Raw genomic sequence first — 18,855 nt, 5'->3', positions numbered from 1 at the left:
CGCCGCTTTTGCCCCTCAACACACCCCGTGGTGCCAAACTGATGGGCTCCCACCGCCTGTTCCAAGTGCAGAATCACCCGCTAAGATCAGTTCACCTAATCTGTTAAAAATGCCATGAAAACCAGGAACAAAAGCGTACCAAAAATGTGCTATGTATTAGCGACAGTGGGCCCAGCCGGACCAGGGCAGTGCCTGTGCCTGTGCCCGGCCCGGGTGAGGCACCCCCAGTTCCGTATGCAGGTCTGGCCCCTCCGCTCGGGAAGGACACTGAAGGGCTGGAGCAGGGCCAGGAAGGGCAGCAGAGCTGGGGAAGGGATAGGAGCAGGGCCAGGAAGGGCAGCAGAGCTGGGGAAGGGGCTGGAGCACAAGAGTCCCGCGAGGAGCAGCTGAGGGAGCTGCGGCTGCTCATCCTGGAAGAAAAGGAGGCTCAGGGGAGACCTTTTGCTCTGTACAACCACCTGAAAGGCTGTGGCCAGGTGCGGGTGGGTCTCTTCTCCCAGGTAACAAGGGACAGGACGAGGGGACATAGCCTTAAGCTGCACCAGGGGAGGCTTAGGTTGGAGATTAGGAAGAATTTCTTCACAGAAAGCATTAGACATGGGAATGGGCTGCCCCAGCAGGTGGTGGAGTCACCCTGTGGGGTGTTTAAGGGAGGACTGGCCGTGGCACTCGGCGTGGTCTGGTTAACACAGGGGGGTTGGGTCACAGCTTGGACTTGATGGTCTCAGAGGTCTTTTCCAACCTAATTAATTCTGTGATATCACATTTGTTTTATTTATGTGAGAAGTTATGAGTGTGATTCGTGTCAGTAAAAACGAATGGGTTATTGGGGCTCCTATAGTGACATGAGGAAAAACAAATGGCCAGCCAATTAAACAAAAATTCCAACTTACACCCACATGGAGAGATAAACAGGATGGTGTTAAATCACTTTATCTCCTATAACTTTGGCAAGGACCACATGAATTGTAACAGGAAGGTTGAAGAGTTAAAACTTTCCCACATCTAAGGGGAACAGAATTTATGGTGGGGTTATCACTGGGGCTGTAAGAGTGACTTAGCTATAATAGTATATGTTAAACTTCTTAACAATATACTTAAAATGTTTATGCATGAGTCAAATGAATATGTATGTAGAGACTAAATAAATGTTAGAATTACACTGTGTGTGGGGTGCGATGGTGAGCACTGCTTGAGTCCATCGTACCCAGCATGCTGAAAATACTTTAATCATGTAATACATTTTAATTAAAAACCTACGAGGTTGAGACTTTGTTTCTCACATTTATTTTTTTACTATTAAGAACTTCTTTAGTTTTGTACAGGAGTTACTGGGGACCTAACATATCCTTAGGCTTCACCCACTGATCAAACTGGTCTGACGTCAGGAACCCCAGCTTTATAGCAGCCTCCTTTAACGTTGTCCCCTCTTTGTGTGCAGTTTTGGCAATCTTAGCTGCTTTATCGTATCCTGTAATGAAACAAAAACAAACAACAAGTTAGCCATGTGCAATTTCAATGATTTGTTAGAGGTGAGAGAGAAGCGGGACACTTGGTCTTTGGAGAATTATTTGCTAGGCATTACTATTACTGTTTAACTCAATTTGCAGTAAATGCACACCAAATGTTTACACCAGCACCTTATTTAAAGTGAAGATAAATTCTGTTATTATAGTCTTAATTCATTTAAATCAAAGATTTATGGGACCTTTTAAAAAAACCTCATATCTTAATCTTTTCCTTATCATTATTAGTGTTCAATTCAGGAAAAAAGGTACACAAATTCTCCCAACCTCCTTCTGCCTCTGATCAGTTATTTTTCTAGTGAACTGGTATGGCCACTGCAAGGAGGACACAACTTCTGCACAACTGGTGATGTTCCAAAAAATTAACTTTTGACCTGAGCTATGACTTGGTCTCCTGAACACTCTGACGATACAAGTACGTGCAAAATAATGTTGCCACAAAATATTCAGTATAATGTCTTGAGAACTTCTGAGCCTTAAACCTACCTATATGTGGGTTCAGTGCTGTTACCAACATCAAAGATTCATTCATCAGTTTGTTGATCCTGTCTGTATTGGCTTGGATTCCTACTACACAGTTGTCAGTGAAAGAAACACACACATCTCCAAGAAGTCTTGCAGAGTTTAAAACATTTTTAATCTAACAAGACAAAGAAAGAAATACAAATTATTTCATTCAGATATTACTAATTGCACATTCTGGCACATTTGTCCATAACCAGTGCCCCCCTTCAGTATCAAATTATTTAACAGGATATTTTCCTTCCAGGGGCCTACAGGGAAAGCAGAGAGGGGCTGACTCTTCATCAGGAGCTGTAGTGATAGGATGGGTACTGAGTAAGGGGAAATTTAGGATAGATATCAGAAAGAAATTCTTTACTGTGACGGTGGTGAGACACTGGAACAGGTTGCCCAGGGAGGCTGTGGATGTCCCAATCATGACAGGGTTCAAAGCCAGGTTGGATAAAGCGTTGGAGCAACCTGGTTGAGTAGGAGGTGTCCCTGCCGATGACAGGGAGGGGTTGGGACCAGACGATCTTTAAGGTCCCTTCCAACACTTAACATTCTATGATTCCATTTGTAGAACAGGGGTACAGTAAATAGCACAATCTCCTTCTTTTGCAGGGTAAGCTCTATTACTCCTATTTAAAGGAATTTGTAAGAAGCATTCAACAGCTGAACTCTTGCATAAAGGCAACCAGAGTATGCCTAATAATTTTGTTTTACCAGTTCATAAATAACCACGTAAAACATACATGAAGGCATTTTATTAATTCTGATTTCCCCCCTCAGGTACTAAGTGTCTGTTTCCATCAGCTTTATCTTCTGATAAGTTACACCTCTTGGCTCTTCAAGGTATTTTTTTCCTCTTTAAAACCAAGTCCTATATGCTTAGAATAAATATATTCAGATTGACAGGAAAAAAAACCCCAAACATTACCCTAAGCACACAGAGTAATGAAGAGAAAAAAAATGCTTTTTTGTAAAATTTAAATATTCTTTAAATCCTTTTGAACTAGCATAATGAAGAAGTAGTACAGGCTGTGCAGAAAAATAACAAGACACGCTGTTCCTTTGTGCTTCTTATTTCTAACACAACAATAAAACCTCAGAAAACCTTTCCTTTTATTTCTATTTAGTATTAGCAACTTTTCTGCAAGTCACCATAATTCTTTTTAAACCATCATCCCTGCCTTAACCTCTAGGCTATTCCTTCAACATCTTATACACTGTTCTCCACAATCTTCTGATTTGATGCTTTTGTTTATATTCTTTTCCTCAGTTTCAACTCTGTTTAATTTTCCTTCTCCTTAAAAACAAAAGGCATAAAAACCCACAACCCCCCAAAGCAGATAATCCAGAGAAGAAATTAAGAATTATGATTTGGTGTCAAAACCTCAAATTCCAGTAAAAGGTTAAGTTTTAACATTCCATTAGCTTGACTTTTTAAAATTAACTATAGAAAAGCAGCAGCATATATATTGGTGTATCCTCACACTGTAGAAGGCAGACATTATTTTAACTATTGAAATCTGAGACTAATAATTTACAATTTTACATGCCCTACTTGCCAAAAGCGTGTAATTCTTTGGTATTCAGCAGCAGCAGAAATTAGTAACAAAGAGCTGCTAAACAAAAAAAACCCTCTTGTTTTTAGCTAAAATACCAAATTTTCTTTGGCTTTGTACAAAATTTTGTCTCATTTTGTGTTCCTCTCTCCCTGCTTCCTTGGGCTGATAATAGGCATACATTGTTAAGAGAGAAGCTCATCTGCATAGGAGAGTTTCCTATAAACAAAGATTGTCTGTTCCCTGTCAAAATAACAAGAGTTTACCATGCAAGAGAATAAAATTTGTTCTCACAATTTATTAGATACTCTGGTGCTTGTGCTAAGTATTCACTGAGGTTTTTTTTGCCCATGAATTATACAAATGTACAAACAATTGTTTAAAAAGCCCTTGATATTTAGAATTTTATGAACTTACCATCATTGGCTTAAAGACATTCAGTTCAAAGTGCCCATTGCTTCCTCCCACAGTAACAGCAACATGGTTTCCCATAACTTGGGCTGCCACCATGGTTACAGCTTCACACTGGGTAGGGTTCACTTTTCCTGGTTGTGAAAGGGAGAGAAAAAGGTTACCAGAAGGAAGGGGAAAAAACCAACCAACCAACCAACCAACCACGACCATTCAGAGAACAGTAGTTTCATCATCTACCAAATCACATTCAGTAGAAAATGTTTTTAAAAGTAACTTGTCTTTACTCGTCTCTATTTGTGCACTACAGAAAATAAAGTATTTCCATAAATTACATTAAATTGACTGTACTATTACAGTATTTCAGGTAGGATTTTTAAAACAGCTACAGCTGCTGCAGCAGTCTAGAAAGACTTCAAGAGCTTGATCAAGTGTGCATAAGCTAAGCAGCTATTAATTACCACAGTTCTTAACAGTCAGGAGACTACATACTCTTACTTGCCAACATATGGCTGTGCAAGAAGGTAATTTTATGAACACGAATTTTGGTATAATAGGGCATAGACATGGACTTACTGACATTTGTGATCATAGAATCATAGAATAAACTGAGTTGGAAGTGACCCCTCAGGACCATCAAGGTGCTGTTTGGTAAACATCTGTTAACAGACACTAGTCTAAAACAAAGAAACAGGCCATTTCTCTCTCTGTGTTTTCTCTGTACCTGGCATGATGCTGCTTCCTGGTTCATTTTCAGGCAGGATGAGTTCTCCTAGTCCAGATCGTGGTCCAGAACCCAGGAAACGAATATCATTAGCTATTTTCATCAGACTACATGCCACCGTGTTCATGGCTCCACTGAGTTCAACTAGAGCATCATGGGCTGCAAGAGCTTCAAACTTATTTGGAGCAGTGACAAAAGGCAAACCTACAAGGAGGAGGGGGAAATAAATCTTAAACCAGTGAGGCACTTCCTTGCAGACACAAACCAGATAATTAAACACATGATCAGCTTAATAAAAAATCAAAATGAGAACAGTGTAAGATCACCTCTCTGCAACTTACTTCGTGTAAGAATTTCTTAAATTCAATATGAAAGACACAATAGAAGTCATTAAAATACAGTAGAATATGAATTATAGCATCTTCCAACAACAAAGGTATAAATGTCAAACCTTCATTCTGTGTTGCATACAAAGCATTACTTTGGCACCACAGCATTTTGTGAATGTCAAAAATCTTTCAGAATTTAGCCCAAACTTATGTGTTTCTTCCATTAAATCAAGATAGATTCTTTAGGTTGCCAATTCCCTCAGTTATAAAAATAGACAGTTTTGCAGCACAGTGCAGGCATCATGGTAAATAAGCAGTAATCCCAATGGAATTAGCTACTTAAAGAAAAAAGATGCACTCGAGTATCAGCACTAGAAGGGAACAATAAACCAGTCAGAACATGCGAAAGCTGATTCAGACTTAGGAGGATGCCTGCCAACAGCAAGAGCACAGCAGCAATGGAAGCAACAGCTCTGTTTATGTTAATTAAATTCCTGAAGACTTAAGCCTAGGTTCCAAAATGAAAAACATTTCTTCAGGACTCTGCCCTGGAAGGAAATCCCCAGCATCATGCTATTAGTGGGAACGGACATCTCTAAGCACTGACTGTGGGCTGGACTTGTGCCCCAGAGAACTACTGATCTGAGCTTTCATCACCCCTTCAAAGAAGGGTGGCATAACCTCCCTCATTTCTAGTGATTTGCAGTTCCTGACAAACACCAAATCCCACCCAACATGCATGGGCTTCTGAATTGCAGCTGCCTTCTCAGTTGCCAAGATCTGATTGTTTTAAACTCATACAAGCTGCCATTAGGACACCTACCAAGCCTGAGATGGGAGAGTTTATAACACCACCAAAAATTCCCTGTACTGCTCCTACCAGCTACTGTTTACAAATCACTTCTTCCCTCTCAGGGTACAAGAAAATACTGACCCTCTAAGAGACAGAAAATAATAGGTTAATTAAATCAAAATAAACTCTTTCAGATTTTAAAGCAAATGTAAATGACAGATGTACACATTTGTTTTGGGGGCATTTAAAAAACTAATATTGTGCCACAGAAGGTCTGGTTTACAGATCAAAAAACTCAATGGCACTGTAAATTATTATTTAAGATCTATCAAGAGAGCATCAAAAGAATCAGACAGCTAACTTTTACTCTTTCACGTGAGAAAAACAGAGTGGCTTTGGGAGTGGTTTTTTTCATTTCTTTTGTGCCCAGTCACTGTAATTTAAGAGAGTGAGAAGAGCAAGGATCAAGACATAAGCATTATAGTTGGACTAATAATAGAAGTCTGAAACTGTATCCATATCCAATGAGACTTGCTCAGACAAACACCATAATTTCAGTCACTTTCAATGCACTGAGTGTAATTATAAAAATACACTGCACAAAAATCTGAAGTGGAAAGCACATAACACACGGTATGAACAGAAAGTTTCATGTTAAAATAGAAATAAAATTTGAGCTTATCAGAAGTATGGAAATGGAAAGATTTAGTTTGAATTTGACTGTTGCATATACTGCTTTACTGACCACTCCAAAATATCATTCCTCACCTGTCAGTTCAGCCACTTTAGCAGCAACTTTCTCAGCAAAGCCAATTCTTGTGTTTAATCCTGTGCCAACTGCAGTCCCACCAGCTGCCAGCTGATACACTCTTGGCATGGTTGATTCAATCCTAGCCACACCGTACTTAATTTGCTGCACGTAGCCACTAAATTCCTTTGAAAGAAAGAAGGATAAAATAAGGGAACAAAGACAATAACCAAGAATAAGCATCTAAAATAATTTAATTTTTAACATGATTTGACTGATTTTTTTTAAAAAAACATGTAAGCACTGAATTTTACCCAAATGCTACATCTCAGCATGCTGTCAGTAAGAGGAAAAGTATGGAAATATTAGAAGACTGCTCCCACACTACACTTATACATAAAACTAACCTGAATATATAAAATAAAGTAAAATTATACATAATGCCTTTTATCTCAGGCGTGTACTTAGTAGGATCTGAATCCATATTAAAACAGCTCCAAGATTACAGTAACATTCTCCAAGTACAAATACGGAAATGGATCTTGGGCTTTGTTCAATTAATTTTAGTTAGTAAAACACACCTGTGCATTCTTGGAAAAAATGCTCAAATTTTACCTGGGTGTTTATCAATTCAGTTTAATTCATTATCAAATTAATGTAATATAAGCCATTCTTAACAATATGGTAAGATTTGCCATCTTTTATATTTATGTACAGACACACAACATCATTTATCAAAGATTTTCACTGAGAATACCTAGTAAGTTTTGTGTTGGCCAAACCTCATTTATAAGTTTACAGATTACAGCCTGCAACTACCTCTTCCCTGCAATGCCAGTATAAGTGAAAAATTGTGTTACTTGGTAATGAAATATCATTTAAAAATAATTTATATCTTAGTACTGTTAGAAGTAAAATACCTAAAAAAAATTAAGAAAATTTATGATGCAGTTATTAAGAGTACAGCATACCCAGGAAACTCAAGCACTGACTGAAAACACTCAGACTGAGATTGAGCATGTCATTTCTCCTGAACTATCAACTTAACTCAGGTGTCCTCAGGTTCGCCTCAAATTCCTCCAGTACATTTACAAGAATTTTCCAAAGAAATGCATAATGTTATTTTTTTACCTGTCCAAGTGTCAGTGGAACAGCATCTTGCGTATGAGTGCGCCCTATTTTTATGATTTGGGAAAACTCTTTGGATTTCCCTTCAAGTGCATTCTGTAGCTTCTTGAGTCCAGGTAACAACACCTCATTAACCTCCTGGGCGGCAGCAATGTGCATCGCTGTTGGGAAAGTGTCATTTGAACTCTGTGAAGGAAGTTCAAGAAATTTATTTACAAGCTTCTCTCACCATTCTTGCTGTAAGGTGTGCATGTATTGGTTTATTCTCTATTTTATAAACAATTAGAATGTAAACTAAGAAGTAGCAATTTAGGAATGTTCCTCAAGGCCACTGTCTTATTGATAAATTAACTTTGTATAACTATACCTTAATAAAGTTAAAATGAATAGACTGTTCACGACAACACTGGGACAAAAACAAGGAAAATAATTACTACAGTAGTTACGAGAGATAGGCAACAAATGGATGGATGGTTTTAAAGGAGGCGACTTTACATCTGTGTTTTGCTTTGCTAATGTTAAATTCATAGTTCACTGGATACTGAGTAAGCACAAAAGATCAGGAAGGGAAACAAAAAAGTCAGTGACTTAATATTTCCCTCAGATTAGCTGAAGTTTAAGAGTGAAGTATAATAAAAATGTCTAGCATGACCCAACATTTAGAAACTGGATCCATATTTAACTGATTTAAGACTGTTTGCAGTAACAGTCACTGTCACAAGGCGACCTCCACCCAACACATTATATATGAATTTATCTGCCATGAATGAGTTCAAAGTTTTTAATCTGAAGAGATCATACCATCACTGACAAACATCTTAAAGTTCATTTAAACTGAAAAAAAACCCCTGGAAAATTGTTGCCAAAGCAGTCCACAAAATTACGGGTTTTTTTTTAACAGTGGATATAACAGAACTCAAAATTCACAATTCAAAAACCCAAAACTTTTGAAATTCAAAGAAATGCAATACAAGTGTAACAACCTGGCTTTTGTTAACATGGTCATTCGGATGTACTGGCTTTTTGCTCCCCAGTGTGCCCCCCATTATCTCAATGGCTCTATTGCTGATGACTTCATTGACATTCATATTGGTTTGAGTTCCAGACCCAGTCTGCCACACCACCAACGGGAAATGATCATTTAATTTTCCTTCAGCTACCTACAATGCAAAAAGAGAGAAAAGTTATTCTATGTGGTGGAAAAAAAAAGTAAGAGCATAAACCTGAATATTTTATATCTATAATTAAAATTATGCTCTCCATTGTATTTTCAAACCTACATGTAACAATTGTGCATTTACACAAGAATAATTAAGAAGTTTTCATGTAATAACAGATACTAAAAGAGAAAAAACATCTGCTATCTTTTTGAAGATGCTGAATTGAGAAACAGAGATATATAGAATTTGACTTCATGTACCCCAGTCATAGAAAGAAAAGATTTTTAAAAAGTATTTTAAATTATATCTTCTATTTCCCAAACAATGCAGATGATTTTACAAGTCATACATATCACCCACTCAACCAAATTTTAAAGCCATTTGAATTCTAATCCTCCTGGGTAAGACTAGAGGTAGTACATGGTTGTTCTCCCTTTCACAGTTATTTGCTCAGGTCAGCAAGACCTCCAAGGTAACTGAAATATCTTAAAAGTTTCTCCATCAGCGCACATCAGGTGCTCCAGGGTACTGATTCAGTGTTGTGTGTCTCTTTCAGTTTTGACCATTTCAACAGGGCTTATCTGTCTACAAACTTCTCAGGACGGGTGCGCTGCTTTCTCCTGGGAGATCAACAGCTGCACAGTTTCATCACAACCACTGTTCACAACCAAACAACAGGTGAATTGGAGGCATTCAGAAGTACATTCCTTTGGGAAATGTTCTCCCAGAAAAGCTATTTTTGCCAAAGATCATCAGCCATCCACATGCAGTACATAAAATCTGTTTAACTGGACTCTGATATTTCTCAGGAAAGAAATTTCATACAGGGAAGTTCCAGATCTTTTACCGCTGCAGACATAACATTTTGCATCAGCAAAGTCCACAGATGGCTGATAGTATCCAACTCTTTCCTGTGAGGCACTCTTCTGTTTGATTGAAGTTTCTTTGCAGCCTGTTGAATCTTATACACATTTAGTTTTCTAAACGTGTTTGTGATAGCATCAAATCTGTGCTCAGAAGTATCACATCCATGCATATTAGCCTCAGAAAAACAAAGGATCTGTTCTCACAACTCTGAGGCTAGATAATGATCTCAAGATCATCAGGTTACAGCAATCCTCCCAGAAACATGTTTTCCAGGAAAGGATCTTATGTATTCCCCATCTTATAAAGGGGCAAAGTTTCCACCTCCAAGAGTAACTTGACTCCTTGATGTATCTTTATAAGTTGTATTAGAAAATTATTTTGGAGGTAAAGAAAAGGATATAATTGCAAAGATGTTTTTAAAGCACAACAAAAAAAGCCTCAAACAATGTTCAGAATTTATGAATCTAAACTAAGTAGCCTTTAGCCACCAAAGCTCCTAATCCACCTTTAACTAGGGCAACCCTAGAAATCACAGAAAGAGCCTGAACATATTCTGGAGTTTTCCAAAGCTATACTCTGCTACAGCTGGTGGAAACAGGACAAGGCTTCTGCAAATACTGAAATGTTTTTAAGCTAGTCAGAATAAGAAAACTGATAAAAATGTTTCTAGATAAACAAATCTGTTGATTTATACAAATCTACACACCTGGCATTACCACACCTCAAATAATGGTCATTCACAGCTCTGCACTTGGGTGGCATTTATCCTGAGAAAATGGAGATGCCTGTTCTCATCATATCCTCTTTAGCAACAGAACTGATACTTAAAAGGCACAGATTTACTTATAAGCTTAAGTCTGGAGGGGAAATAGACTAGTAACAGAGAAACTATTCAAATTACAGATGGTCTTCACATTACCAGGATCCAATTGCTTTACAGATTAGAGACTTCTTTGCTTGGCTGATCAAAGTTCAAGTTAGCTGAATGAACTGAGACCGTATTCCTCTCCTCGGTTCTTTTATACTGTTAGTCTGGTAAAAGTCAACACTATGCAAGTATTCTTAATAGAGGGGGAAAACCACATTGCTTTTATAACTTAAGTATCAAAATGCATTTGAATATTTTGTAATTTCTTTAAATGCCAAGAAGTAAAATAGTAAAATTATTATATTAAGCAAATGATGTCTGAAAAACAAGATTCCCTAATAAAAAATGCCTTACTCTAGCAATTTGAGAAATGCAATCCCCCAGGCTCCTCTGAAAGGCTTAACTAAAATACAATGGCATTTCTAGTATTTGAACAGTTTGTTCCTACCTCATTTGCTGCCTGTACAATAGCTTTAGCAATCTTTGGGTCGAGACCATAATCTTGATTCACTTCAGCTGCTGCTCTCTTCAAGATGCCAAAAGCCCTTATGACTTGAACCTGAGACAAAAGGGTAAGTTTAAATACACAATTTTCTTCCCCCAAAGGACATGTTGGGAATTTATAGTGCATGCCTAGTTCTAAATCAAACTCCCTCCAATCATAAATCCAGCAGTAGTCCATTGAACAAAGCAGAGAGCAATCAAGTCCTATGGCCTATGCTCCCATTAACAGTAACATTCATTCCAGCAGTCCAGAGAACAATACAAACCTTTCTGTGCAAGCCCAGGTATGCTCTGTGCATCTAAAATTAAAAGCATTAAAACTGAACTGATTCCATTTCTAAATCAGCCTTTTGAAGGAAAACTGACATGTTTCAGTACATGGAAAGTCAGTGTATGACAAAGCACATGCACACAAATGCTCTGTGCACAGCTCTACATGAAAAAGTAACTTTATACCAACTCATGCTATGCTAAACAACCTCAATAACAAACTGTAAACACTACAGCAAACACATTACTTCATTCACTTTTTCAGCTTTGAAAAAATGGAGGACAGGCTCCTATTCATCCTAGTCATTAAAAAATTAAGCAACACATGAAAAAATTATGCAAAAGCAATATTCAGTTTATTTCAATGCAACAAAAAAAAAAGGATTTCTACCACAGAACAACATATTGCTATGCAATTTCTACCTTTAAGTAAAATTCAAAGTTGCTCACACTTCCAGCAAAAGTCTAAGGAGAAGACTCACTTTCACACCCAAAACACACTTAAGAGAAGAAACTAATATAGATTTAAATTACTTACTGGCATTCTTTCTGAAACACCCCCAATCTTGAAGTTCATGGTAGATCTTACAGTCTGGGCACCATAGTATTTGTCACTTGGGACCTTCAGTTCACCAAAGGTATCATATTCTATCCTAAAAGCCTCTTGAGTGGACTGTAGAAAAAGAAAAATAATTCAAGCACTGGTAAATGGCATGTGCATTTTCAAAGCAAGAAGTCAGGAAAAAAAATATTCAAGGGGGGAAAAGTACAAATCAAGAGAAATGCAGCTAGTCATAGGTAGTTTTCTAATTATATCTTTAAAATTAAAATACTTTTCTAGTCTGAGCACCTGTCTCACTGGGAGACACAACTACTAACACTGTGAAGCCCAGTGGTGACCCAATGGTGACCCAATGGTGACAGGCAGCACTGCAAGATTTGAGATCTTGACTGCCCACTGTATGAAATGTCATCCTGATGAAAGACTGTTTCTTCTTTTCTAAGAATTAGTACCTTAGCTTACAATTTACAGAAGTGGTGTTTTGGTAAAACCAAACCGAAGAACTACCATGGTAAGAATTTGGGTAACATCTGCCCAGTCAATGTACACGTAACACAATTCCTGTTTGAAATCCACACTGCATGTGACATTTAAGACTGGAAAGGAGCACCTGACTAATCCAGTACCAAGCTACTGACCGTTAATTATCCTCTTTAGCCTAATAAACCAGGAACACAGTTTCCCTAGTTGTGCAACACAGAGGAAGTGCATCTAGGTTTATTTCATGCCTTGTTTACATACAGCAGTATTTCTGTATCATGTATACACCTGTGTATACATGTGCCATTATCTAACACAGCCACAGGCAAATTAATTTTAGCTGACATACGGCAAAAAAATTAATTCTTTACATTTTGTAGAACAACCCTTTCATTTGTGATGATGTGATCACAATCCCATGCACCTACACAAAGACTTCGGATCTAGAACAGGAAGCAAGAGCAGTTTACTCTCTCCCCACACCCTGGTCAGCAAAATCACAATTTGCTGTGAGCAAGGTATTAATCCTTCCCCAGAAGAGGAGGTTATCCTCTTCTAGAGTCTTCAGAAAGGGGAAGAAGTCTTTTTCAACCCTTCATAATGCATAGACTAAAATAATTCCAGACCCACAGGCAGGGTATAGAGACTCAATGCTATGACTAACCAACAACCCTCAGGGGGGAGTCCTTGGGAAAGCTCTATAGTAGAGTCAAGTCAGTGTTGCAGTGCAGTGTACGGAGAAAATCAAATGTGAAGAACTACTGAGAAAAAACAAAAGATACAAAAAGAAACATTGCCACCATGGTTCATCTGAAGTCTGAGCTCTTTGTGCAGATTTGGGTCTTTCATCCCCAAAAAGCCTATTACTGGAAACGGTTCAAAGAAAGGCAATGAAGTTGATAAAAGGGAACAGCTTTCTTAAGGCAAGTGACTTTTTTGTGCAGAAAAAAAATAACCTGGGGACTGAAGGAAAACTGAGGTTATCAAAAGCACCAGTATTAGCAGCTCACTGTCTCTTCCAATGCAAGAAACAGGAGCCGTAACACTGGGCTAGCAGGAGTCAGGCTCAAAGCAAGAGAAAGGGAGCAGCTCTTCCCACAAATCACAGACTGACAAAACTCTTGCCATTTGATGCCAGGGGTGAAGGAAGTCCACATGAGTTCAGGGAAGACAGGCACTCATAAGAAAGATCTAAACTTACTATTTTAGATAATTAGGATTTTTATACAGACAAACCACAGACTCAGGAAACCCCCTGATGTGAAAGTGATAGAATCAGAGAATCATTAAGGTTGAAAATCGAGTCCAAACTTTGACTGATCACCCACCATACCAACTAAACCACAGCACCAAGTTCTTATCCAGTCATTTCTTGAACACCTCCAGGGATGGTGATTCCACCACCCCACTGGGCAGCCCATTCCAGTATTTGACCACACCTTCAGTGAAGAAATTCTTCCTGTGTCCAACCTGAACCCTCTCTGTTGCAGCTTGAGGCCATTTCTTCTTGTCCTGTAGCTGGTTGGCTAGAAGAAAAGGCCGATCCCCACCTGGCTACAACCTCCTTTCAGGGGGTGGTACAGAGCAGTAAGGTCACCCCTGAGCCTCCTTTTGTCCATGCAAAACAACCTCGGCTCCCTCAGCTGCTCCTCATAAGGCTTGTGCTCCAGACCCTTTCCCAGCTCATTGCCCTTCTCTGCACTCACTCCAGCACCTCGATGCCTTTCTTGCAGTGAGTGACCCAGAACTGGACACAGGACTTGAGGTGTGGCCTCCCCAGTGCCAAGTACTCAAAGAGTTTGGGTCAGAATATGGGGAAAGCATTGTATATGCCTGCACAGTTATTACTCTTCCCTAGGAGTCCACTTTTGGAGTCAGAGTGTTCCTCTCTTTTCTTGGTTCATTTTACTTGCTCCTTGTTAGGTGGTCTGTCTTCCTGGACAGCAAGCACAGTGTGGTTTTGGCCAGAATGCTCTCCAGCAGCCCTGGCCTTCTGCAGCAGCTTGCCCAGGTTTGCATCACAACGGTTGGCAAGCTGCAGGTGGGGAGAGGGCAGTGTCCCAGCCCTTTTACTGTCCTAAGCACCATTCCCAGCCAGAGAGAGACACTCTGCCACCACCTACTCCACCAGTTCCACAGAAGAGACACCAGCCCTGCTCACTTTGAGTACTCACAGGGTAGGTGATGCATGTGACCCAGAAGAAACTGCAGTCCAGCCCATAGCAAGGGTTAGCCCTCACATTGCTGTCCACTCCCTACATCCTGTGTTTTGGCTGATCTTCTCCCAGACACTGACTCCACAGGAGTAGAAATCTTAGTGTGGAACAGTGTGTCATTCCCATGTTCTTTAATCCTCTTTATCCTATTTGAGTCACTTAGCATTCATTTACATGCTAACAACGTTTAATAGGGATGCTTGTGGGTCTTACTGTATATGCACATATTAATATTCCAACAGCTGGGATCACTGATGCAGTCTCCGAAATCCCTGCTTTTGATACATGGGCACTTTGTATAAGTAGACAATGTCAAGCTTTCACAGAGCTGGATAAGCAGAACAAATTCAGTTCCAAGCCCAGCTCTTGACATCATCAGTTATTCAACCACCAAAAGTATCCATGCTCAAACAATATAAAAAAATTAAACTATTTGTAACATTGGGATAAAAATCCTACAAATTGCACAACTGATTCTTCAAACTTACATAATCCCAATGTCAACAATGGTGAAACAAAGATAAATAGGATCAGTACATATTTGTAAAAGTACCTTCTAACAACAAAATCGTTATTTAAACAAAAATTACTTCCCTAGCCAATTCCACGTTACACATTCACAAACTCCAACAAAGTTAAAAGAATAAAGTGCTTTAAGATGAATGTCATTTGCTGATTCATAGAGTAACAAGTGACACTAGCTTAAAAAAGCAAAGTGGCATTTTTCATACGTACTGAAGTAACTGAATGCAGCATCACCTTCAGACTGATGCATCACCCTGCAAAAGCCTTCTGAATGTAACAAACATGCTTCCCTCACTCCTCAGCCACAATACATCCTCGAGTGGCTTTACGAGCAGAAGGTCCCAGTTCCTGTATGTAAAGCAATTTCTGCAGCCACTCCCGGATCTACAGGATCTGCTGTAAAATGGTGCATCAGTGGCACGCTCTCCTCAACCCTCTATCCACCACCCTTTGGCCACAGAAGCCAAAAGGAGACCTACCAACTCCACCACAAGCCAAGGTAAACTCCTGTGCTCCCCTAGTCTCTACCATAACTATGGCAAGTCACTGCTCAGAACCAGTATTACTCACCTTTACAAAAGTGTTTTTTACTTAAAATGGCCTGACAAGATATGCTCTGCCCTCCGAAATCCCAAGAACCCACAGTTCAAAGCTTACAGAGTTCAGCAAACAGAACTGTACCTTTGCCTGGTTGCAGGGAAATAATCAGCTAGAACTGATTGCACCATAACACACTGGAGATACTCAAATGGCAGAACTGCTGCAATGTTGCTTCCTATGGAAAATTACATTCTGATTAACAGATGCAACAAGTTCTGGATGTAAGTATTTCAATTCAAGCAATCATCATTTTTAGCCTGTCAAATGCAACCTGTGCTCAAGGGTTCTCTTTGACCAGATGAAGGATGTTTCCATTTTTAAACATCATTTCTCCTTTATAACATGGAGTCACAAAGTCTCAAATTTACCCTTCAGAACCCAAATATTCTACAACATTCAGCTACAGAAGTACCATTATGACCACAATTTCATTTCAAGCACCTTGTGCAGATGAGCTCTATGTTAAGAGCCATACAGCATGAACTTTTGGTTGTACCTACACAATATGTTTTGAAACAACTTTTGCTCCTGAAAAAATCACTACAAACATCAAAAATGGATGGTTTGAGTTTGTTGTTTTGCTTTTTTGTACTTTAAATACTAGTTGCTATATCTTTCAGTGGACTTCTTTTAAATAAAAACCTACAAAACTTTTCCATAAGAATTCAACAGCTATTTGAGTTCCAAATTCAATGAGGGGATTTTGTTATGACTACTGTTGTTATTCAAACTCAAGCAACTACCAACCCACACAGGACTGGGTCATATTTCTGACCTGCAAAGAGCACACCTATCTGTCATGTAAGATTGCAGCCTTTCACAAATACCAGGTCTTCAGCAAGTAAATGAAGGCCATGATCTGTAATGTTTTTCTCAGATGATGCCAAATGGCAAAACAAAAAAGGGAACCATCCCACAGGCCAATGGTTTGAGTTACACAGTCTGCTTTGGCACCAGTGTCATTATGCAGGCAAGTTTTATCCACCATTAAATTTATTCACTTGTTGAGAAACTTGTTCTTTTAAATGCTATTTTCTACACCTTCCTCAACATCATAGATTGGAAACTAATGTCCTCATTAAATTTACTATCTGGATAAACTAAGTAATTGATAAAATCCTGAACATCCTACTTCCTGTCAAAATTCTTTTGTAGTCTCATTTATGTCCTTGTTTTAAGGAGTGAACTCAGAGATGCACCTGAGCTTAAGGCTTCCATGCAACATCCGAGGTGTTAGTAAATTACTGAGATTTGAAGTTCCTTATTTGAATACAATTTTCTTTCTATATTGAACCATGCGTAGTAATCAAGTCCCACTCATGTCTGAGTCCCACAGTCAACTGACTGTACTTTAGCCACTGCTGCAGATGCCTGTTCTTAGCGGAAAACTCCCTGGTTTTCAGACAGCTCCAAAGATATACCAGATACCCCCCTGTTGTGAGGACACGGCTTTTCCGTACTTGCACCTCAGCAGCAAGGTTGGTCCTGTGGTGTAAAGGAGAGCACTCTGGACTCTGAATCCCAAGGACCTGAGTTTGAGTCTCAGTGGGGACCGTCCCCTGGCAGTTCAATGCCTCCCTGCCATCCCATCCCATCAGATCTCGGATGCTCAGCAGGGTCAGCCCCAGTTAGTACCGGGTGCTGTGACAGTCCTGAGGACTTCACTGTCACTGTCCAAGCTCGCTCGGCCGTGGCAAATGGACCTTAGGACTTAAACGGTGGGGACAGTTCTGCGCACGCTGTGCCTCACCTAAAACATCCACTGCGCAGGCTGGAAGGGCACACGCACGTGGGGAGAGCCCTTCCCAAATCTCCGTTTGCGAAGTCTGGCCATACATACATACCTCAGCAGCTCTAAGAAAGGGCCTGAAATTCCAGTTCCCGTGGGAGCAGCTGCCGCATGGCAGAGCTCTGCGAGAGCAGGTTCTACACCAACACCTTCCCTACCTGCCTGACCCGGCAGGCTGCCCCGCTGTCCGGACACACCGAGGCAGAGCTACACCTTCCCTATGGGCCCATCCAGGTGGGATGCGCCTCTGCCCGGCCACACCAAACGGCTACCGGCGGAATCGCATCCCTCGGGCAGCGCCCCAGAGCTGCGCCCTGCACATCCCCACGGCACGGCCCGGCACGGCCCGGGCGCAGTCGCCGCTCGGGGCCGCAGGCCAGGAGGCGCCCCGGCCGGTCCATCCCGCTCCGCCCAGGGAGGCTGCGGGGAAGGGCCGGCAGTGCCGGCAGGTGATGTCGGCCAGGCCTGCCCTGCCAGCGGAGCCACACGCCGGATCAGGAGCCCCTGTCCGGCCCGCTGCGGGCGGGGGCGGAGCGAGGGCGGCGGTGGCACTTGGAGGTCACGGCTGTCCCGGGCTCACTCACCATGGCGGCGCGGGGCGGCGGTGGCGGGATCCAGCGCAGCGCGGCGGGACCCGGTGGGGGCGGCGGCAGCGGGGAGAGCAGCAGCCCCGCAGGGCGGCCGAGGCGGCGGTAGGCGCGCAGTGAGCGCTGCATGGTGGCGGGGCCGGGGCACAGCGGCGGGGGCGCGGCGGCTCCGCCCCGGACGGGCGTCACGGGGCCCGGCCCCAACCCCGCAGCCCCAATCCGGCAGCTCCAGCGCCGCCCCGGCCCCAATCCCGTAGCCCCAGCGCCGCCCCGGCCCTGCCGCGAACGCCCCCGGGCGAAGGGCAGCGAGCGAGGCGCCCAACACCCATTTTCCCACGCTGGAAAAAAAAAGTTTGAGCTACTCCTGCCTTACTGTAACCTTGTCAAAGTTGCAGGAAACCTTATTCCCTCCCCCCTTAAGGACAGCTGAGGGTCTTTTTATAAAAAAGCCAAGTCAAGATAGACTCCCCTTTTCCCTTCCTGCCCCCGCTAGTCAGTCCTTTAACATGCTGCATCTCCCACTGGGGCAAAGGGCAGAAACACTACACGAGTGAAATAAGGTGTATTCAATATTTCCACCCACCACCACAAACATTCCAACACTTTAGGTTTTCCAAACATTCCTTTTTTTTTCCCCAACAGGAGCCAACATTCAGCAGTAAATAAAACATTTTTTTCCCCATCAAACATCACAAAAAG

At 41.1% G+C, this 18,855-nt stretch overlaps 1 protein-coding gene across 2 annotated transcripts; it reads right to left on the bottom strand.

Annotated features, from left to right (window-relative positions):
* Nucleotides 1-1,264: 1,264 nt before the first annotated feature.
* FH (fumarate hydratase) lies at nucleotides 1,265-18,321 on the bottom strand. Of its 2 annotated transcripts, none has more exons than XM_071553558.1 (10): nucleotides 18,154-18,321; nucleotides 11,936-12,070; nucleotides 11,072-11,182; nucleotides 8,712-8,888; nucleotides 7,732-7,914; nucleotides 6,621-6,786; nucleotides 4,731-4,934; nucleotides 4,013-4,140; nucleotides 2,013-2,166; nucleotides 1,265-1,471 (listed from the first exon to the last, which is right to left on the bottom strand). In XM_071553558.1, the coding sequence occupies exons 1-10, from the start codon at nucleotides 18,283-18,285 to the stop codon at nucleotides 1,329-1,331; spliced, it is 1,533 nt and encodes a 510-aa protein (XP_071409659.1). In that variant the 5' UTR covers nucleotides 18,286-18,321; the 3' UTR covers nucleotides 1,265-1,328. The 2 variants fall into 2 exon arrangements, with proteins under 2 accessions (XP_071409659.1, XP_071409660.1); XM_071553559.1 differs by lacking the exon at nucleotides 18,154-18,321 and adding an exon at nucleotides 15,862-15,938.
* Between the last annotated feature and the right edge of the window lie 534 nt (nucleotides 18,322-18,855).

Source organism: Pithys albifrons, chromosome 4 (assembly GCF_047495875.1).
Source record: "Pithys albifrons albifrons isolate INPA30051 chromosome 4, PitAlb_v1, whole genome shotgun sequence".
NCBI classification, from domain to species: domain Eukaryota; kingdom Metazoa; phylum Chordata; class Aves; order Passeriformes; family Thamnophilidae; genus Pithys; species Pithys albifrons.
The sequence above is the reverse complement of the archived record's forward strand: the minus strand, read 5'-3'. Positions and strand labels throughout refer to the sequence as shown.

What these genes read in the sequence shown, in the direction of transcription:
- FH (XM_071553558.1), bottom strand. Translation starts at nt 18,285, where the DNA reads ATGCAGCGCTCACTGCGCGCCTACCGCCGCCTCGGCCGCCCTGCGGGG. An exon ending in TTGTACAGGCAGCAAATGAG is followed by an intron (nt 8,889 to 11,071) that starts GTAGGAACAAAC and finishes TTTGCATTGTAG; the next exon opens with GTAGCTGAAGGAAAATTAAA. An exon ending in TTCCACTGACACTTGGACAG is followed by an intron (nt 6,787 to 7,731) that starts GTAAAAAAATAA and finishes TTTCTTTCAAAG; the next exon opens with GAATTTAGTGGCTACGTGCA.